General features: G+C 50.4%; 1 protein-coding gene across 2 annotated transcripts in view; it reads left to right on the forward strand.

Annotated features, from left to right (window-relative positions):
• The window catches only part of vps45 (vacuolar protein sorting 45 homolog), an 88432-nt gene that overhangs the window by 34065 nt on the left and 31765 nt on the right, over positions 1 to 22602 (forward strand). For both annotated transcript variants that reach the window (XM_059980104.1, XM_059980105.1), the window contains one exon: positions 10091 to 10228. In XM_059980104.1, coding sequence (XP_059836087.1) covers positions 10091 to 10228 — 138 coding nt within the window. The remainder of the gene's footprint in view (positions 1 to 10090; positions 10229 to 22602) is intronic.

Genomic DNA, 22602 nt, shown 5'->3' on the forward strand with positions numbered 1-22602 from the left:
CCAACTCATCATTCCTCAGGTAAAACACTGCCTTCCCGAACTCTTTCTCAGCGGCCAAAACACCATCTCTCCCCAACAAGTCCTCCATAGCCTCCGCGCACTTTTCCAGCGTAGTTCCAGTTCGCAAAATACATTGCACCCCGCATTCAACTTTCACCGTCCGAAACAGGGCGTTGTCCGAGGCCGGAGAGGCAGCCACCTTTGCATAACTCCCCGAAGGCCTGCGACTCCCTGTAGACTGGTCTGGCATGTTACTTGTGTGTCCGAATCGAGAATGATACGGTGGTGCTGGTTAGAAAGTCCTGGAGCGAGTTGAGTAACTGGCGGGAAAAGTTTGTACTCGACGGTACCTTGCTGGCTCCGTGCCAGAAATTCCAACGCCAGGAAAGGCTCCATTAGACCTATAGAAACTTCCAGGCCGTGAGAGGTCGTGACGTCTCAAACAACGGTTCAGCTCCAACACCGAACGAGAATCCCGACGATAGAGATGGAAGGAGGTTGCCCCGATGTCAGTGGGGCCAAACAACGCCGTTTGCCTCCGGTTTTTGGAGTGAACCTGCTTCCCGGCGAGTCGCCAGCAGCCACAGCGGGGAGCTACGCAGTTCGAAGCCGTCAACAAACCCCGTCCAAACTGGCAGAAAAACTCCAAACGAAGCTTCCACTCTAAACCAGCCGCTCACTTAGACGTTCAAGGGACGTTGCAAACCAATTTCCAAGTAATTCAAGACCTTCATAAAGTAGTTTTTCCCCGTTTTCTCCCAGCGCAATCAGAACAGCTCCACTCTGTGTCTGACCCTGGGAGTGTGTGACTGGGCAGTGTAGAGGGAGCTTCACTCTGTGTCTGACCCTGGGAGTGTGTGATGGGACAGTGTGGAGGGAGTTTCACTCTGTGTCTGACCCCGGGAGTGTGTGATGGGACGGTGTGGAGGGAGTTTCACTCTGTGTCTGACCCCGGGAGTGTGTGATGGGACGGTGTGGAGGGAGTTTCACTCTGTGTCTGACCCAGGGTGTGTGTGATGGGACGGTGTAGAGGGAGTTTCACTCTGTGTCTGACCCAGGGAGTGTGAGATGGGACGGTGTGGAGGGAGCTTCACTGTGTCTGACCCTGGGAATGTGTGATGGGACAGTGTCGAGGGAGTTCCACTCTGTGTCTGACCCCGGGAGTGTGTGATGGGACGGTGTAGAGGGAGTTTCACTCTGTGTCTGACCCAGGGTGTGTGTGATGGGACGGTGTAGAGGGAGTTTCACTCTGTGTCTGACCCAGGGAGTGTGAGATGGGACGGTGTGGAGGGAGCTTCACTGTGTCTGACCCTGGGAATGTGTGATGGGACAGTGTAGAGGGAGCTTCACTCTGTGTCTGACCCTGGGAGTGTGTGATGGGACAGTGTGGAGGGAGTTTCACTCCGTGTCAGACCCCGGGAGTGTGTGATGGGACAGTGTAGAAGGAGTTTCACTCCGTGTCTGACCCCGGGAGTGTGTGATGGGACAGTGTAGAAGGAGTTTCACTCTGTGTCTGACCCCGGGAGTGTGTGATGGGACAGTGTAGAAGGAGTTTCACTCTGTGTCTGACCCCGGGAGTGTGTGATGGGACGGTGTAGAGGGAGCTTCACTCTGTGTCTGACCCCGGGAGTGTGTGATGGGACGGTGTAGAGGGAGTTTCACTCTGTGTCTGACCCCAGGAGTGTGTGATGGGACGGTGTAGAGGGAGCTTCACTCTGTGTCTGACCCCGGGAGTGTGTGATGGGACGGTGTGGAGGGAGTTTCACTCTGTGTCTGACCCCGGGAGTGTGTGATGGGACAGTGTAGAGGGAGTTTCACTCTGTGTCTGACCCCGGGAGTGTGTGATGGGACGGGGTGTGGAGGGAGCTTCACTCTGTGTCTGACCCCGGGAGTGTGTGATGGGACAGTGTGGAGGGAGCTTCACTCTGTGTCTGACCCCGGGAGTGTGTGCTGGGACAGTGTAGAGGGAGTTTCACTCTGTGTCTGACCCCGGGAGTGTGTGATGGGACGGGGTGTGGAGGGAGCTTCACTCTGTGTCTGACCCCGGGAGTGTGTGATGGGACGGGGTGTGGAGGGAGTTTCACTCTGTGTCTGACCCCGGGAGTGTGTGATGGGACAGTGTAGAGGGAGTTTCACTCTGTGTCTGACCCCGGGAGTGTGTGATGGGAAGGTGTAGAGGGAGCTTCACTCTGTGTCTGACCCTGGGAGTGTGTGATGGGACAGTGTGGAGGGAGCTTCACTCTGTGTCTGACCCTGGGAGTGTGTGATGGGAAGGTGTAGAGGGAGCTTCACTCTGTGTCTGACCCTGGGAGTGTGTGATGGGACAGTGTGGAGGGAGTTTCACTCCGTGTCAGACCCCGGGAGTGTGTGATGGGACAGTGTAGAAGGAGTTTCACTCCGTGTCTGACCCCGGGAGTGTGTGATGGGACAGTGTAGAAGGAGTTTCACTCTGTGTCTGACCCCGGGAGTGTGTGATGGGACGGTGTAGAAGGAGTTTCACTCTGTGTCTGACCCCGGGAGTGTGTGATGGGACGGTGTAGAGGGAGCTTCACTCTGTGTCTGACCCCGGGAGTGTGTGATGGGACGGTGTAGAGGGAGCTTCAATCTGTGTCTGACCCCGGGAGTGTGTGATGGGACGGTGTAGAGGGAGTTTCACTCTGTGTCTGACCCTGGGAGTGTGTGATGGGAAGGTGTAGAGGGAGCTTCACTCTGTGTCTGACCCTGGGAGTGTGTGATGGGACAGTGTGGAGGGAGTTTCACTCCGTGTCAGACCCCGGGAGTGTGTGATGGGACAGTGTAGAAGGAGTTTCACTCCGTGTCTGACCCCGGGAGTGTGTGATGGGACAGTGTAGAAGGAGTTTCACTCTGTGTCTGACCCCAGGAGTGTGTGATGGGACGGTGTAGAGGGAGCTTCACTCTGTGTCTGACCCCGGGAGTGTGTGATGGGACGGTGTAGAGGGAGCTTCACTCTGTGTCTGACCCCGGGAGTGTGTGATGGGACGGTGTAGAGGGAGTTTCACTCTGTTTCTGACCCCGGGAGTGTGTGATGGGACGGTGTAGAGGGAGCTTCACTCTGTGTCTGACCCCGGGAGTGTGTGATGGGACGGTGTGGAGGGAGTTTCACTCTGTGTCTGACCCCGGGAGTGTGTGATGGGAGGGTGTAGAGGGAGCTTCACTCTGTGTCTGACCCCGGGAGTGTGTGATGGGACGGTGTGGAGGGAGTTTCACTCTGTGTCTAACCCCGGGAGTGTGTGATGGGACAGTGTAGAGGGAGTTTCACTCTGTGTCTGACCCCGGGAGTGTGTGATGGGACGGTGTAGAGGGAGTTTCACTCTGTGTCTGACCCCGGGAGTGTGTGATGGGACAGTGTGGAGGGAGCTTCACTCTGTGTCTGACCCCGGGAGTGTGTGATGGGACGGGGTGTGGAGGGAGCTTCACTCTGTGTCTGACCCCGGGAGTGTGTGATGGGACAGTGTGGAGGGAGTTTCACTCTGTTTCTGACCCTGGGAGTGTGTGATGGGACAGTGTAGAGGGAGTTTCACTCTGTGTCTGACCCCGGGAGTGTGTGATGGGAAGGTGTGGAGGGAGCTTCACTCTGTGTCTGACCCTGGGAGTGTGTGATGGGACAGTGTGGAGGGAGCTTCACTCTGTGTCTGACCCTGGGAGTGTGTGATGGGAAGGTGTAGAGGGAGCTTCACTCTGTGTCTGACCCTGGGAGTGTGTGATGGGACAGTGTGGAGGGAGTTTCACTCCGTGTCAGACCCCGGGAGTGTGTGATGGGACAGTGTAGAAGGAGTTTCACTCCGTGTCTGACCCCGGGAGTGTGTGATGGGACAATGTAGAAGGAGTTTCACTCTGTGTCTGACCCCGGGAGTGTGTGATGGGACAGTGTAGAAGGAGTTTCACTCTGTGTCTGACCCCGGGAGTGTGTGATGGGACGGTGTAGAGGGAGCTTCACTCTGTGTCTGACCCCGGGAGTGTGTGATGGGACGGTGTGGAGGGAGTTTCACTCTGTGTCTGACCCCGGGAGTGTGTGATGGGACGGTGTAGAGGGAGCTTCACTCTGTGTCTGACCCCGGGAGTGTGTGATGGGACGGTGTGGAGGGAGTTTCACTCTGTGTCTGACCCCGGGAGTGTGTGATGGGACAGTGTAGAGGGAGTTTCACTCTGTGTCTGACCCCGGGAGTGTGTGATGGGACGGTGTAGAGGGAGTTTCACTCTGTGTCTGACCCTGGGAGTGTGTGATGGGACAGTGTGGAGGGAGCTTCACTCTGTGTCTGACCCCGGGAGTGTGTGATGGGACGGGGTGTGGAGGGAGCTTCACTCTGTGTCTGACCCCGGGAGTGTGTGATGGGACAGTGTGGAGGGAGCTTCACTCTGTGTCTGACCCCGGGAGTGTGTGATGGGACAGTGTAGAGGGAGTTTCACTCTGTGTCTGACCCCGGGAGTGTGTGATGGGACGGGGTGTGGAGGGAGCTTCACTCTGTGTCTGACCCCGGGAGTGTGTGATGGGACGGGGTGTGGAGGGAGTTTCACTCTGTGTCTGACCCTGGGAGTGTGTGATGGGACAGTGTAGAAGGAGTTTCACTCCGTGTCTGACCCCGGGAGTGTGTGATGGGACAGTGTAGAAGGAGTTTCACTCTGTGTCTGACCCCGGGAGTGTGTGATGGGACAGTGTAGAAGGAGTTTCACTCTGTGTCTGACCCCGGGAGTGTGTGATGGGACGGTGTAGAGGGAGCTTCACTCTGTGTCTGACCCCGGGAGTGTGTGATGGGACGGTGTAGAGGGAGTTTCACTCTGTGTCTGACCCCAGGAGTGTGTGATGGGACGGTGTAGAGGGAGCTTCACTCTGTGTCTGACCCCGGGAGTGTGTGATGGGACGGTGTGGAGGGAGTTTCACTCTGTGTCTGACCCCGGGAGTGTGTGATGGGACAGTGTAGAGGGAGTTTCACTCTGTGTCTGACCCTGGGAGTGTGTGATGGGACGGGGTGTGGAGGGAGCTTCACTCTGTGTCTGACCCCGGGAGTGTGTGATGGGACAGTGTGGAGGGAGCTTCACTCTGTGTCTGACCCCGGGAGTGTGTGCTGGGACAGTGTAGAGGGAGTTTCACTCTGTGTCTGACCCCGGGAGTGTGTGATGGGACGGGGTGTGGAGGGAGCTTCACTCTGTGTCTGACCCCGGGAGTGTGTGATGGGACGGGGTGTGGAGGGAGTTTCACTCTGTGTCTGACCCCGGGAGTGTGTGATGGGACAGTGTAGAGGGAGTTTCACTCTGTGTCTGACCCCGGGAGTGTGTGATGGGAAGGTGTAGAGGGAGCTTCACTCTGTGTCTGACCCTGGGAGTGTGTGATGGGACAGTGTGGAGGGAGCTTCACTCTGTGTCTGACCCTGGGAGTGTGTGATGGGAAGGTGTAGAGGGAGCTTCACTCTGTGTCTGACCCTGGGAGTGTGTGATGGGACAGTGTGGAGGGAGTTTCACTCCGTGTCAGACCCCGGGAGTGTGTGATGGGACAGTGTAGAAGGAGTTTCACTCCGTGTCTGACCCCGGGAGTGTGTGATGGGACAGTGTAGAAGGAGTTTCACTCTGTGTCTGACCCCGGGAGTGTGTGATGGGACGGTGTAGAAGGAGTTTCACTCTGTGTCTGACCCCGGGAGTGTGTGATGGGACGGTGTAGAGGGAGCTTCACTCTGTGTCTGACCCCGGGAGTGTGTGATGGGACGGTGTAGAGGGAGCTTCAATCTGTGTCTGACCCCGGGAGTGTGTGATGGGACGGTGTAGAGGGAGCTTCACTCTGTGTCTGACCCTGGGAGTGTGTGATGGGACAGTGTGGAGGGAGTTTCACTCCGTGTCAGACCCCGGGAGTGTGTGATGGGACAGTGTAGAAGGAGTTTCACTCCGTGTCTGACCCCGGGAGTGTGTGATGGGACAGTGTAGAAGGAGTTTCACTCTGTGTCTGACCCCAGGAGTGTGTGATGGGACGGTGTAGAGGGAGCTTCACTCTGTGTCTGACCCCGGGAGTGTGTGATGGGACGGTGTAGAGGGAGCTTCACTCTGTGTCTGACCCCGGGAGTGTGTGATGGGACGGTGTAGAGGGAGTTTCACTCTGTTTCTGACCCCGGGAGTGTGTGATGGGACGGTGTAGAGGGAGCTTCACTCTGTGTCTGACCCCGGGAGTGTGTGATGGGACGGTGTGGAGGGAGTTTCACTCTGTGTCTGACCCCGGGAGTGTGTGATGGGAGGGTGTAGAGGGAGCTTCACTCTGTGTCTGACCCCGGGAGTGTGTGATGGGACGGTGTGGAGGGAGTTTCACTCTGTGTCTAACCCCGGGAGTGTGTGATGGGACAGTGTAGAGGGAGTTTCACTCTGTGTCTGACCCCGGGAGTGTGTGATGGGACGGTGTAGAGGGAGTTTCACTCTGTGTCTGACCCCGGGAGTGTGTGATGGGACAGTGTGGAGGGAGCTTCACTCTGTGTCTGACCCCGGGAGTGTGTGATGGGACGGGGTGTGGAGGGAGCTTCACTCTGTGTCTGACCCCGGGAGTGTGTGATGGGACAGTGTGGAGGGAGTTTCACTCTGTTTCTGACCCTGGGAGTGTGTGATGGGACAGTGTAGAGGGAGTTTCACTCTGTGTCTGACCCCGGGAGTGTGTGATGGGAAGGTGTGGAGGGAGCTTCACTCTGTGTCTGACCCTGGGAGTGTGTGATGGGACAGTGTGGAGGGAGCTTCACTCTGTGTCTGACCCTGGGAGTGTGTGATGGGAAGGTGTAGAGGGAGCTTCACTCTGTGTCTGACCCTGGGAGTGTGTGATGGGACAGTGTGGAGGGAGTTTCACTCCGTGTCAGACCCCGGGAGTGTGTGATGGGACAGTGTAGAAGGAGTTTCACTCCGTGTCTGACCCCGGGAGTGTGTGATGGGACAATGTAGAAGGAGTTTCACTCTGTGTCTGACCCCGGGAGTGTGTGATGGGACAGTGTAGAAGGAGTTTCACTCTGTGTCTGACCCCGGGAGTGTGTGATGGGACGGTGTAGAGGGAGCTTCACTCTGTGTCTGACCCCGGGAGTGTGTGATGGGACGGTGTGGAGGGAGTTTCACTCTGTGTCTGACCCCGGGAGTGTGTGATGGGACGGTGTAGAGGGAGCTTCACTCTGTGTCTGACCCCGGGAGTGTGTGATGGGACGGTGTGGAGGGAGTTTCACTCTGTGTCTGACCCCGGGAGTGTGTGATGGGACAGTGTAGAGGGAGTTTCACTCTGTGTCTGACCCCGGGAGTGTGTGATGGGACGGTGTAGAGGGAGTTTCACTCTGTGTCTGACCCTGGGAGTGTGTGATGGGACAGTGTGGAGGGAGCTTCACTCTGTGTCTGACCCCGGGAGTGTGTGATGGGACGGGGTGTGGAGGGAGCTTCACTCTGTGTCTGACCCCGGGAGTGTGTGATGGGACAGTGTGGAGGGAGCTTCACTCTGTGTCTGACCCCGGGAGTGTGTGATGGGACAGTGTAGAGGGAGTTTCACTCTGTGTCTGACCCCGGGAGTGTGTGATGGGACGGGGTGTGGAGGGAGCTTCACTCTGTGTCTGACCCCGGGAGTGTGTGATGGGACGGGGTGTGGAGGGAGTTTCACTCTGTGTCTGACCCTGGGAGTGTGTGATGGGACAGTGTAGAAGGAGTTTCACTCCGTGTCTGACCCCGGGAGTGTGTGATGGGACAGTGTAGAAGGAGTTTCACTCTGTGTCTGACCCCGGGAGTGTGTGATGGGACAGTGTAGAAGGAGTTTCACTCTGTGTCTGACCCCGGGAGTGTGTGATGGGACGGTGTAGAGGGAGCTTCACTCTGTGTCTGACCCCGGGAGTGTGTGATGGGACGGTGTAGAGGGAGCTTCACTCTGTGTCTGACCCCGGGAGTGTGTGATGGGACGGTGTAGAGGGAGTTTCACTCTGTGTCTGACCCCGGGAGTGTGTGATGGGACGGTGTAGAGGGAGCTTCACTCTGTGTCTGACCCCGGGAGTGTGTGATGGGACAGTGTGGAGGGAGCTTCACTCTGTGTCTGACCCCGGGAGTGTGTGATGGGACGGGGTGTGGAGGGAGCTTCACTCTGTGTCTGACCCCGGGAGTGTGTGATGGGACAGTGTGGAGGGAGCTTCACTCTGTGTCTGACCCCGGGAGTGTGTGATGGGACAGTGTAGAGGGAGTTTCACTCTGTGTCTGACCCCGGGAGTGTGTGATGGGACAGTGTGGAGGGAGCTTCACTCTGTGTCTGATCCCGGGAGTGTGTGATGGGACGGTGCGGAGGGAGTTTCACTCTGTGTCTGACCCCGGGAGTGTGTCATGGGACAGTGTGGAGGGAGCTTCACTCTGTGTCTGACCCCGGGAGTGTGTGATGGGACGGGGTGTGGAGGGAGCTTCACTCTGTGTCTGACCCCGGGAGTGTGTGATGGGACGGGGTGTGGAGGGAGTTTCACTCTGTGTCTGACCCCGGGAGTGTGTGATGGGACAGTGTAGTGGGAGTTTCACTCTGTGTCTGACCCTGGGAGTGTGTGATGGGACGGGGTGTGGAGGGAGCTTCACTCTGTGTCTGACCCCGGGAGTGTGTGATGGGACGGGGTGTGGAGGGAGTTTCACTCTGTGTCTGACCCCGGGAGTGTGTGATGGGACGGTGTAGAGGGAGCTTCACTCTGTGTCTGACCCTGGGAGTGTGTGATGGGACAGTGTGGAGGGAGCTTCACTCTGTGTCTGATCCCGGGAGTGTGTGATGGGACGGTGCGGAGGGAGTTTCACTCTGTGTCTGACCCCGGGAGTGTGTCATGGGACAGTGTGGAGGGAGCTTCACTCTGTGTCTGACCCCGGGAGTGTGTGATGGGACAGTGTAGAGGGAGTTTCACTCTGTGTCTGACCCCGGGAGTGTGTGATGGGACGGGGTGTGGAGGGAGCTTCACTCTGTGTCTGACCCCGGGAGTGTGTGATGGGACGGGGTGTGGAGGGAGTTTCACTCTGTGTCTGACCCCGGGAGTGTGTGATGGGACAGTGTAGAGGGAGTTTCACTCTGTGTCTGACCCCGGGAGTGTGTGATGGGACAGTGTGGAGGGAGTTTCACTCTGTGTCTGACCCCGGGAGTGTGTGATGGGACGGTGTAGAGGGAGTTTCACTCTGTGTCTGACCCCGGGAGTGTGAGATGGGACGGTGTGGAGGGAGTTTCACTCTGTGTCTGACCCCGGGAGTGTGTGATGGGACGGTGTGGAGGGAGTTTCACTCTGTGTCTGACCCCGGGAGTGTGTGATGGGACGGTGTAGAGGGAGTTTCACTCTGTGTCTGACCCCGGGAGTGTGAGATGGGACGGTGTGGAGGGAGTTTCACTCTGTGTCTGACCCCGGGAGTGTGTGATGGGACGGTGTAGAGGGAGTTTCACTCTGTGTCTGACCCCGGGAGTGTGTGATGGGACGGTGTAGAGGGAGTTTCACTCTGTGTCTGACCCCGGGAGTGTGAGATGGGACGGTGTGGAGGGAGTTTCACTCTGTGTCTGACCCCGGGAGTGTGTGATGGGACGGTGTGGAGGGAGTTTCACTCTGTGTCTGACCCCGGGAGTGTATGATGGGACGGTGTGGAGGGAGTTTCACTCTGTGTCTGACCCCGGGAGTGTGTGATGGGACGGTGTGGAGGGAGTTTCACTCTGTGTCTGACCCCGGGAGTGTGTGATGGGACGGTGTGGAGGGAGTTTCACTCTGTCTGACGCCGGGAGTGTGTGATGGGACGGTGTGGAGGGAGTTTCACTCTGTGTCTGACCCCGGGAGTGTGTGATGGGACGGTGTGGAGGGAGTTTCACTCTGTGTCTGACCCCGGGAGTGTGCGATGGGACGGTGTAGAGGGAGTTTCCCTCAGTGTCTGTCCCCGGGAGTGTGTGATGGGACAGTGTGGAGGGAGATTCACTCTGTGTCTGACCCCGGGAGTGTGTGATGGGACGGTGTGGAGGGAGTTTCACTCTGTCTGACCCCGGGAGTGTGTGATGGGACTGTGTGGTGGTTGTGTGTACTACTGATCTGTGCGCTGTTCTGATGTATTTGTGTTTGGAGGATTGAAGTGCTGGTGTCCTCGCACACAGGGATGGAACTGGAACTTCCCGGCCATGGTCCGGAGCACAGAGGGACTGACTGCCGTTCTCCTGTCCCTGAAGAAATGCCCCATGATCCGTTTCCAGGCTTCCTCGGACATGGCCAAACGGCTGGCAGCCTCTGTCAAGGTAAGAGCTGTGGCTTCCCCTCCCCGAGTCCACGCATCAGCCGCATTTGCCATTTCCAACAAACACGCTGTCCGCTCCACATTGATAAATACAGTACCGTGCAAGGCTCTAGCTTTGTTTGCTCTGTGCCTCAGACCTTGTGGGTTTCCTCCAGGCGTCTGTTTTTCTCCTGCCGTCCAAAGATGTGCAGGTTAATAGGTTAATTGGTCATTGCAAATTGTCCCATGCCTTGGCTGGAGTTAAATCGGGTGCTGGTGGGGTGGTGCGGCTTGAAGGGCCGGAAGGGGTGTATCTGATTTAAAAAACAACTTGCTGTCCTCAGATGTCCTGAGCTGGGTGGATCAGTGGGTCCAGAGCAGCCAGTGTTGCTCAACAACTTCACATTCACATAGAAACTGATTAACCGTGAAGTTAAATGCCCAACTAAACTAATCCCTTCTGCCCACCTGCGCTCCGTACCCTTCTGTTTCCGGTACATTCTCATGCTTAACCAAGAGCCTCTATGGTATCTGCTTCCATTACCAACCCAGGCACCCACCGTTTTCTGTGTTTTAAACAAAAACTTAACCTGCATATCTCATCCTTCAGCACGCCTCTCTGATATTAGACATTTCTAATAAAAGAAAGAGACAGATGTCTCCTCTATACAGTATTGTCTTGGTTGTCCTTTCCGACAACGATATAACCTGTGCAGGTGGAGTTTTATAGTGAAGAAGCCATTGCACTCTTGGTCTCAAAAATTTTGGTCTAATGGTACGAAAGATATTCAGTGCTGGAGACTTCCTCGGCTGCAGTGGATAGACACGATTCCTTCTGTGTCCTGTCATGCTCTTCGCTCTCCTCCCCATGTTGACCAATAGAGTACTGTGCAGAAGTCTTAGGCACCGTAGCTATATGTGTGTGTGTGTGTGTGTGTCCAAGACCTTTGCATGGGACTGTGTATCCCTCTCATATCTTTATAAACCTCTATCAAATCTCCCTTCAGTCTCTGCTGCCCCACAGAAAAACAAACCAAGTTTGTGCAACCTCTCATTAAAACTTCTGCCTCTAATCCAGGCAGCATCCTGCTAAACCTCTTCTGCATCTTCTCCAAAGCCTGAGCATCCTTCCTGCAACATCTTTTGACCCTTTGATCTCTGTGGAGGCCAACATCAGGGCATCTTTCAGGAGGCTCTGGCGGTGTGTCTGGTAGGGTACTGAAAATCCATGCCATCCAACTAGCGGGAGTGTTGGAAGGCATTCTCAATCTCACATTGCTACAGTCGCAAGTTCCCACGTGCCTCAGAAGGGCAACAGTCATACCGGTGCAGAAGAAGATCAGGGTGAGCTGCCTCAGTGACTATCACCCAGTTACACTCACATCTACTGTGATGAAGTGCTTTGAGAGGTTGGTCATGGCGAGAATCAACTCCTGCCTTGGAAGGACCTGGACCCACTGCAATTTGTCTATCACCACAACAGGTCTACAGCAGATGCAAATCACTGGCTCTTTACTCGGTCAGGATCAGCTGGGCAATAGCAATTCCTATTTATTGATTACAGGTCAGTGTTCCACACTATCACACCCTCAGTTGTAAACAGCAAGCTCCAAAATCTGGACCTCTGTACCCTGTTGTGCAGCTGGATCCTTGATATCTTCAATGGGAGACCACAGAGTCAGTGTGGATTAGAAATAACACTCCTCCTTGCTACACACACAAAATGCTGGTGGAACACAGCAGGCCAGGCAGCACCTATAAGGAGAAGCGCTGTTGACGTTTCGGGTCGAGACCCTTCGTCAGGACTAACTGAAAGGAGAGATAGTAAGAGATTTGAAAGTAGTGGGGGGAGGGGGAAATGCAAAATGATAGGAGAAGACCGGAGGGGATGGGATGAAGCTAAGATCTGGAAAGGTGATTGGCGAAAGTGATACAGAGCTGGAGAAGGGAAAGGATCATGGGACAGCAGGCCTCAGGAGAAAGAAAGGGGGAGAGGGGAAGCACCAGAGGGAGATGGAGAACAGGCAAACAACTAAATATGTCAGGGATGGGGTAAGAAGGGGAGGAGGGGCATTAACGGAAGTTAAAGAAGCCAATGTTCATGCCATCAGGTTGGAGGCTACCCAGCCGGTAGTCGGGGTAGTCCGAGTGAAGTCTCTCAGGTGTTGTTCCTCCAACCTGAGTTTGGATTCATTTTGACAGTAGAGGAGGCCATGGATAGACATATCAGAATGGGAATGGGGCGTGGAATTAAAATGTGTGGCCACTGGGAGATCCTGCTTTCTCTGGCGGACCGAGTGTAGGTGTTCAGCGAAACGGTCTCCCAGTCTGCGTCGGGTCTCACCAGTATATAAAAGGCGGGAGCACCGGACACAGTATACCACACCAGCCGACTCACAGGTGAAGTGTCACCTCCAACGTATAATTCTCTGTAACATTCGCCACCTCCAACGGGATCCCACTATCAAGCACATCTTTCCCTCCCCCACTTTCTGCTTTCCGCAGGGATCGCTCCCTACGCGACTCCCTTGTCCACTCGTCCCCCCCCCCCCCCCATCCCTTCCCACTGATCTCCCTCCTGGCACTTATCCTTGTAAACAGAACAAGTGCTACACCTGCCCTCACACTTCCTCCCTCACCACCATTCAGGGCCCCAGACAGTCCTTCCATGGCTTCCTCTACTGCCAAAATGAATCCAAACTCAGGTTGGAGGAACAACACCTTATATATCGGCTGGGTAGCCTCCAACCTGATGGCATGAACATTGACTTCTCTAACTTCCGTTAATGCCCTCCTCCCCTTCTTACCCCATCCCTGACATATTTAGTTGTTTGCCTGTTCTCCATCTCCCTCTGGTGCTTTCCCCCAATCCCTTCTTTCTCCCGAGGCCTGCCGTCCCATGATCCTTTCCCTTCTCCAGCTCTGTATCACTTTTGCCAATCACCTTTCCAGCTCTTAGCTTCATCCCACCCCCTCCGGTCTTCTCCTATCACTTCGCATTTCCCCCTCCCCCCACTACTTTCAAATCTCTTACTATCTCTCCTTTCAGTTAGTCCTGACGAAGGGTCTCGGCCCGAAATGTCGACAGCGCTTCTCCCTATAGATGCTGCCTGGCCTGCTGTGTTCCACCAGCATTTTGTGTGTGTTGTTTGAATTTCCAGCATCTGCAGATTTCCTAGTGTTTACTCCTCCTTGCTGACAGTCAACAGCGATGTACCTCAAGGATGCGTCTTTAGTCCACTGCTCTGCCCTCTCTACACCCACCACAGTGTGCCTAGGCACAGCTCACATGCCATCTGTACATTTTCTGGTGACACAACTATTATTGGCAGAATTTCAGATGGGGATGAGGAGGCGGACGGGAGCGAGATAGGTCAGCTGGTTGAGAGGTGTTGCAGCAACAACCCTGCACTCAGCATCAGTCAGATCAAGGAACTAATTGAGGACTTCAGGTGGGGAAGTTGAAGGAACACACCCAAATCCTCCCTGAGGGATCAGAAGTGGAAAGGGTGAGCAGTTTCAAATTCCTGGGTGTCAGTGTCTCTGGGCCCAGCGTAAAGACCAGAAGACATTAGGAGCAGAATTAGGCCATCTGGCCCATCGAGTCTGCTCCGCCATTCAATCATGGCTGATCCTTTTTCTCTCTCCTCCCCAATCCCAGTTCTCGGCCTTCTTCCCGTAATCTTACTTTTCTTTTTCAATATTTTTATTGATTCCTTACATAAAAGAATACAGTACAGTAGAATATATGTATATATATCAATTACAATATTTTGGAATCACAAATAGAGTTAAATGTCGACAGTACTTCTCCTTATAGATGCTGCCTGGCCTGCTGTGTTCCACCAGCATTTTGTGTGTGTTGTTAGAGTTTCATTACCTCATAATCCATATAAATTAAATTTAAACATAATACTGAAAAAATAATTTTATTATACAAAAAAAATCTTAACCCACTACCAGAAAAAAATCAGCTGTTCGGTTTAAAAAAAAGGAGAAAATACTTATCATATATTAAAACATTATTAGCCAACATCTGTGCTTAATAGCAAATCAAGGACTTTGAAAATAATTCAAAAAAGGTCCCCACAAAGTTAAAAAAATCTGGTCTAGGTTCAGAAATTGAGCAGCGAATCTTCTCTGAATTTAAGCAAGACATAACATCATGTAACCCAATGAGTATGAGTCAGCAGAGTGGCATCCTTCCACTTAAGCAACAATGCTCTCCTGGCTATAAGAGAAATAAAGGCCAAAATATGCAAATCATGTCTCCAAAATAATATAATTTCCTTCAACAATAAGGCAGTCAAAGGATTAGGTTTAAAATTTACTTTAAAAAGCACCGAAAAAGTTTGGAATACTTCCAATATTTTTCAAGACTGGGACAAGTCCAAAACATATGGATTAGTGAAGCCTCTCCATTGTTACATCTATCACAATATGGAGATATATCCGAATAAAAACAAGACAACTTATCTTTAGTCATGTGGGCCCTATGAACCACTTTAAGTTGTAGAAGGGAATGACGGGCACATAACGTTGAGGTATTAATCAATTTAAACATTTCATTCCAAGTATCCTCCAGAAATTGGAATCTGTAAATCTTGTTCCCAGAGATTTTTAATTTTGTCTAAAGGAATATTTCTCATTCCCAACAACATACCATAAATAGTAGATATAGATCCATGATGGAAGGGTTTCAAATTAAAAATTGTATCAAGTAAATTCTTATCTGGACTTTTAGGAAATGTATATACTTGAGAACGCAAAAAGTCTCTAATCTGTAAATATCGAAAAAAGTGGGTTTTGGGTGGGCTGTACTTAGCTGACAGTTGTATGAATGAAGAGAGACCATCTCCAACAAACAATTCCTGAAACCATTTAATACCCACTCTGTTTCACTCTTTTAAAAACTACATCAGTCATAGGAGGTTAAAAAAATAGAAAAAATGGGACTTGAAAGTGGAAAAATTCAATAAACCAAAATATTTTCTAAATTGTACCCAAATCTTCAAAGTGTGTTTAACTACAAAATTATCAGTTAAATTAGTTAAAGATAAAGGAATTGTGTCACAAGGGGACATGGAGATTGGACCCAAATGCAGGACACAGGCACTGAGGTACTAGGGGCAGGACAGGAACAACTGAAGGATAGAACAAGATGGGGAGACCGTGGCATGCAAATGTGATCCTGGGGTTCAGAGAGAGTTCATGGCAAAGGTAGGACCCTGGAGCTCATAGCGATGGCAGGACCCTGGCTAGGCTAGAGGATGGGTCTATGGGACAAAGAATGCTGGGAGGATAGCCCCCTGGGCTGGGCCCAGCCTCCCAGGCAGGAACACAGGGGCCTGGGCAGGTCACAGGGCACCTAGGCAGGTGCAGGGCACAACCCGTCAAGAGAAGGGTAGGATAGGGTCAGAGTCCGGACAATGGCAGTCCGGCCTGCTTACCCAACAGAGGCAAGGGATCAGAAGGGAGCTCAGTCCAGGGTGACTACAAGAATGGACTTACAGAACTAGATGATTAACAGTGGGTACTCCAAGCCAGGGTCAAAACAGGATAGATAGGTAAACCAGACAGACCAGCACATACAAGAGGAACAGGACAACCCCCAACTAGACTCAGTCCCAGAGCCCCTTATATACACCTGCGATAGGTCTCAGGTGCTCCTCCTTAAATTAAGACGATCCTATTTAGGCTTAAGGGTGAAAGGAGGGACAGCTACAAGACCTGGAGTACAGAGTCTGCGGACCGGATCAGGACCCGGAATGCGGGCTCCAGACCGGACCATAACAAACTGAGGATCCGAGAAGAGAAATGATAGAAAATTGATTAACAGAATTAGCTTCTAAAGAAACCCAGACTGGACAGTCCTCTCAATTAATATAATATAACCAAAACGTATGGTTCCGTATATTGACTGCCCAGTAATAAAACTTAAAATTGGGTAAGGCTAAACCTCCATTCTTTTTAGCTTTTTGAAGATGAACTTTATTTAATCGAGAGATTTTATTTTTCCATATATATGAAGATACAATAGAATCCAGAGAATCAAAAAAGGATTTAGGAATAAAAACAGGTATGGCCTGAAATAAATATAAACATTTAGGCAAAATATTCATTTTAATAGAATTAATTTGGCCAATCAATGATAGAGGGGTGACCAATTTGATAGTGCATAATTCAGAAGTGTAAAAAAAATTCCTTAAAAAGGAATTTATAATGCCTAATAATTGTTACACCCACATAAGTAAATTGATTTATTACAATTTTAAAAGGAAAGTTAGTATTAACTAATACCAAATTATTCAAAGGAAAAAGTTCACTCTTATGAAAGTTAAGTTTATATCCTGAAAATGGACTAAAGCAGGAGAGTAAAGAAAGCACGGAAGGTAAAGAAGACTCTGCGTTAGAAATATAGAGCAAAAGCTCATCAGCATAAAGCAAAACTTTGTGGGTAATACCCCTCCTTAAAATACCAGTGATATCATTAGATTCCCAGAAAGCAATAGTTAAAGGTTCTAAGACCACATTAAAAAGCAAAGGAATCAAAGGACAACCTTGTCTAGTTCCACGTTGAAGTTTAAAAGGTTTAGAATTCTGAGAGTTATTAAGAACCTGAGCAGAGAGAGGTAGATAAAATCCATTGAATAAAATTGGGTCCAAGTAATCTTTGATGCCATTTCCAATCAAGAACCTTAAGTACACCCAACGATCTGGCCTCCACAGCTGCATGTGGTAACAAATTCACCATCCTTTGGCTAAAGAAATTTCTCCACATGTGTGTTTTGAAAGGGCGCCCCTCTATCCTGACGTTGTGCTCTCTTGTTCTAGACTCTCCCACATCCTTTCCACATCTGCTCCATCTAGGTTTTACAACATTCAAAAGGTTTCAGTGAGATCCCCTGTCATCCTTCTGAATTCCAGCGAGTACAGACGCAGAGCCATCAAACGTTCCTTGTATGATAACCCTTTCGTTCCTGATATCATCCTTTTGAACCTCCTCTGGACCCTCTCCAATGACAGCACATCTTTTCTAAGACGAGGAGCCCAAAAACTGTTCACAATACTCAAGGTGAGGCCTCACCAGTGCCTTATAAAGCTTCAGCATCACGTACTGATGCAATTATAAAAGGCCATGACAGCGGTTGTATTTCACTTGGAGTTTGAGAAGATTTGGTGTGTCACCAAAGACACTCGCAAGTTTCTGCAGACGTACCGCGGAGAGCACTCTAATGGATTGCATCATTGTCTGGATCAACTACGCCAGATCCATCATGGGCACTCCTCACCAGTGATGCCTCCAAAAGGGCCCTGTCACCCAGGACATGCCCCCTTCTCATTGCTACCATGGAGGAGGTGATACAGGAGCCTGAAGATATGGACTCAATGTTTTAGGAACAACTTCTTCCCTCCACCATGAGATTTCTGATTGGACAATGAACCCATGACCACTTCCTTAGTATCTTATTTTGCTTTCTTTTTGCAGTACTTATGGTGTGTGTATTTATTGATACAGTCGGCCCTCCTTATCCGCAGATTCCGCATGCGCGAATTCAACCAACCGCGGATTGCGAAAACCCGGAAGTGCTCTTCCAGTACTTGTTGTTCGAGCAAGTAGACGTCATTATTCCCTAAACAATGCAGTGTAACAGCCATTTTCCATATAATTTACATTGTATTAGGTATTATAAGTAACCTAGAGATGATTTAAAGTATACGGGAGGATGTGCGTGGGTTATCGTGGATTGGGATCGAAAAAAACCGGAAGTTCTCTTACTCAGTAAGTCGGAACAGCTACATCCGGTATTATTTAGCGTCAGTTAGTCAAACATTTGTCTTAGTATATAGTATATATTTTACCTTTCTATGCATATAAAACACTTAAGAACGTATGTTTCAGTGCCGGGCTCAGTAATGGAAGTTCTCTGAACTCGGGACAGATCACTCCTGAGTGTGCTCTCCACCATGCCGGGTTGATGTGGAGGATCAAAAACTCAAAACCCTAAAACCCAATAATTAAACCACTGCATTGCTTAGTAATAATTGTAGCTTTCATTGGGGCAGAGCCTTTCTCACTTTATCCTTTAAAATTGTTCCACTTGTTGACCGACGTAGCCTAACATTTTTCCAATGACCGATGGCGTTTCACCTCTTTCCGATCTCTTTATTATTTCCTCTTTATTATCAATCATGATTGTGATTATTTTTGTGAACAGAAGCACTGCGCATTCAGAGCTCTGGCGCCAGGTCCTAATGTCCACCACTCTGAGACAGGTTAAATAAGGTTTGGGGTTCTGCTGGGTCCTAAGGTCCACCGGATTGACACAGGTTGAATAAGGGACTTGAGCATCCGCGAATTTTGGTATCCACGAGGGGTCCCGGAACCAATCCCCCGCAGATAAGGAGGGCCGACTGTATTTATATATATCTATATTTCTTACTGTGGTTTATAATTTTTACTATTGTATATTGCAATATACTGTTGTCGCAATAACATCAAATTTCGCAACATATGTTGGTGATAAACCTGATTCTGATAATGGGGAGACCAGAACTGTATGCTGGACTCCAGATCTGGCCTAACCAGAGTTTTATAAAGTTGCAACATAACTTCCTCACTCTGACTCAGTTTCTCAACTAAAAAAAACAAGGATACCCCGTGCTATCTTTACCACCTTATCAACCGTGTAGCCACTTTCAGGGAGCAGTGGACTTGGACACAACATCCTTCTGCTTGTCAGCACTGTTCAGGGTCTTTTCATTATCCATGCACTGTCTCTTTGCATTTTATCTCCCAAACTGCAGCACATCACAATTGGTTGGGTAAAACACTGTCTGCTATTTCCGTGCCCCCCCCCCATCCGCAAATGATCCGTATTCTGCTGTGTCCTTTGCCAGTCTTCTACACTTGACGTTGAGTCAGTTGAGGAACAATGGGGTTGATTTAAAGAGGTAATACACACAGTGCCGGAAGTGTTCTCACCCAAGGTCAGGAGAAGCAATAAAAACAATAGCTCAAGTACATAGATAAATAAAGATATGGATAAAAAATTATTGAAGTAAAGACAACTATATAAGGAATACAAAAAAAATATAATAATGTTACCCATAGGGCATACTAAATATGAGAGTTATAACCAAGAAGGAAATTCAGATTGCCAAAAGATAGGTTGAGAAGGATATTGCTGATGATGCAAGATTGACCCTGAGAGATTTTTTCAATACATTATAGTAAAAGAAAAGTCAAGGAGAAAGATATGTTTATTAGAAATAATAGTGGTGTGTTAACTTACAGAGGATGACATAGTGGATACTCTAAACTCGTATTTTGCTGAAGTATTCACCTGCGAAGATGTTAGCAATAAGTGTAAAGAGAAATAAGGTTGCTTTTAGTGACTTAGAGATCTTAGAAAGTGAGGTCCTTCTTCAGCTGAAAAGGCTGAAAGTTAATAAATCTCCTGGACCAGACAACATGTTCCCAATAGTACTTAAAGAGGTTATATTTGCAAGCACCTAAGATGTATTTTCCAAAAGTCGTTGAAGACTGGTGAAATCCCTAAGAACTGGAAGTGGGCTAATGCTGTCCCACTGTCCCTGCTAACTATAGACCAGTAAGCTTAACATCTATCACAAGCAAGATAATGGAAACAGTAATAAGAACATAAGAAATAGGAGCAGGAGTAGGCCATCTGGCCCGATTAAGTCCTTCTGCAGGTTCCCTGCTTCCTCAACACTCCTTGCCCCTCCACCTATCTTCATATTGCTCACAAACTTGGCCACAACGCCATCAATCCCGTCATTGAAATCATCCCCCATGGAACACTTTGACCGTGGAATGGTTATTGGTGCCGATGGAGTTGTTCAGCATCTCAGAATGCAGAGCACGTTGAGTCATGCAGTGGATGGGCCACAGCAGCAGGAGACCACAGACATACAGAAATACAGTCTGTGGTCCTCCTGTACCTAATAAAGCAGGCACTGAGGGTACAGCATCTGTAGACTATCTCATGTTCATCCATTAACGTTCGATTAGCCTCCCCGAGGCAACGCTGTAGTGTAGATCAGAACCAGGTTTAATATAACAGGCGTGTGTAGTGAAATTTGTCATTTTGTGGCAGCAGTACAGTGCAATAAATATTTTTTTTAAATTATAAATTAGAATAAGTATACATTCAGCTGTAAGGAAAAGTTTGCAATGATTTGGTTTTCTGCATTAATTACTCATGAAATGTGGTCTGATCTTCATCTAAGTCCCAATAATAGGCAAACACAATCTGCCTGAACTAATAACACACAAACAATTGTACTTTTCATATCTTCATTGAACACATTGTTTAACCATTCACGGTCCAGGCTAGAAAAACTACGTGAACCCTTGTATTTAATAATTGGTAGAATCTCCTTTCGTGGCAAAAACCTCCACCGAGTGTTTCCTGTAGCTGCTATTAAAGGCAAGGAGAAATTTTAAACTTTTTCACCTCAAGAACTGTTTCAGTTCATCAATATTTCTGGGACACCTTGCATGAACAGCCCTCTTCAAGTCAAGCCACAGATCTCAATTGGGTTAAGGTTTTAAGCTCTGGACAAAAAAGACACCAAAGACTTCAGTTCAGCATTCAACACAATCATCCCTCAGAAACTGACTGGAAAGCTGAGCCTACTGGGCCTGAACACCTCCCTCTGCAACTGGATCCTTGACTTCCTGACTGGGAGACCTCTGTCAGTCCGGATCGGGATCAGTATTTCCAACACCATCACAATGAGCATGGGGGGGCTCCCCAGGGTTGTGTGCTCAGTCTACTGCTGTTCACTCTGCTGACCCATGACTGTGCTGCAACACACAGCTCGAACCATATCATCAAGTTCGCCGATGACACGACCGTGTTGGGTCTCATCAGCAAGAACAACAAGTCAGCATACAGAGAGGAGGTGCAGCGGCTAACGGACTGGTGCAGAGCCAACAACCTGTCTCTGAATGTGAACAAAACAAAAGAGACGGTTGTTGACTTCAGGAGGGCACGGAGCGACCACTCCCCGCTGAACATCGACGGCGTCTCAGTAGTGATCATTAAGAGCACCAGATTTCTTGGTGTTTACCTGGCGGAGAATCTCACCTGGTCCCTCAACACCAGCTCCATAGCAAAGAAAGCCCAGCAATGTCTCTACTTTCTGCGAAGGCTGAGGAAAGTCCATCTCCCACCCCCATCCTCATCACATTCTACAGGGGTTGTATTGAGAGCATCCTGAGCAGCTGCATCACTACCTGGTTCGGAAATTGCACCGTCTCGGATCGCAAGACCCTGCAGCGGATAGTGAGGTCAGCTGAGAAGATCATCGGGGACTCTCTTCCCGCCATTACAGACATTTACACTACACGCTGCATCCGCAAAGCAAACAGCATTATGAAGGACCCCACACACCCCTCGTACAATCTCTTCTCCCTCCTGCCGTCTGGGAAAAGGCACCAAAGCATTCGGGCTCTCACCACCAGACTATGTAACAGTTTCTTCACCCAAGCTATCAGACTCCTCAATACCCAGAGCCTGGACTGACACCTTACTGCCCTATTGTCTTGTTTATTATTTATTGTAATACTTGCACTGTATTGTGCACTTTATGCAGTCCTGGGTAGGTCTGTACTGTGGCGACCCACTTTCTGCGCAGGCGAACCGGCTCACAAATAGCCAGCACGCGGGAGGGAGACTTTGGTAATGCACCTCTGACGTCATTTCCGCCCAGAGAGGGTGGGCGCTAGGGATTAAATGCCAGCGCCGCGAAGTTTGAATAAACTAGTCTTGAAACGACTTACCGACTGCGTGTTGTTATTTCAGCACTGTGTGTAGCACATCGCTATGTTGGTGACCCCGACGGTCCAAGCGGGATTTGGACCAGAGATGACCGACTCTTCATCAGTTCACATAGTTTCGCTAAAACAGCCGACTTTCTGGAAGCTGCGACCACGCGTGTGGTTTAGCCAAGCAGAAGCCCAGTTCCAGATTCGGTAGATATCTTCTGATTCCTCGCGTTACTACCACGTGGTGAGTGCCCTTGACCAGCAGACGGCCGCCCAGGTTGCGGATTTCATACAGTCGCCCCCGGAAGAAGGCAAATATGAAGCATTCAAAGCGCTGCTCATTGGGACCTTTGACCTCTCATGGCATGAGTGGGATGTCCGCCTGCTTCACCTGGACGGTTTGGGAGACAGACTGCCGTCAACATTGATGAACGAGATGCTGGCCCTGGCTGACGGACACAAGCCCTGCCTCATTTTCGAGCAAGCGTTCCTAGAGCGACTGCCCGAGGACATACATCTGCTGCTGGCTGACGCAGATTTCAGCGACCCCCGGAAGGTGGCGGCCCTGCCAGACGTGCTGTAGAAAGCCAAGAGGGAGA

This window comes from Hypanus sabinus, chromosome 9 (assembly GCF_030144855.1).
Source record: "Hypanus sabinus isolate sHypSab1 chromosome 9, sHypSab1.hap1, whole genome shotgun sequence".
NCBI classification, from domain to species: Eukaryota; Metazoa; Chordata; class Chondrichthyes; order Myliobatiformes; family Dasyatidae; genus Hypanus; species Hypanus sabinus.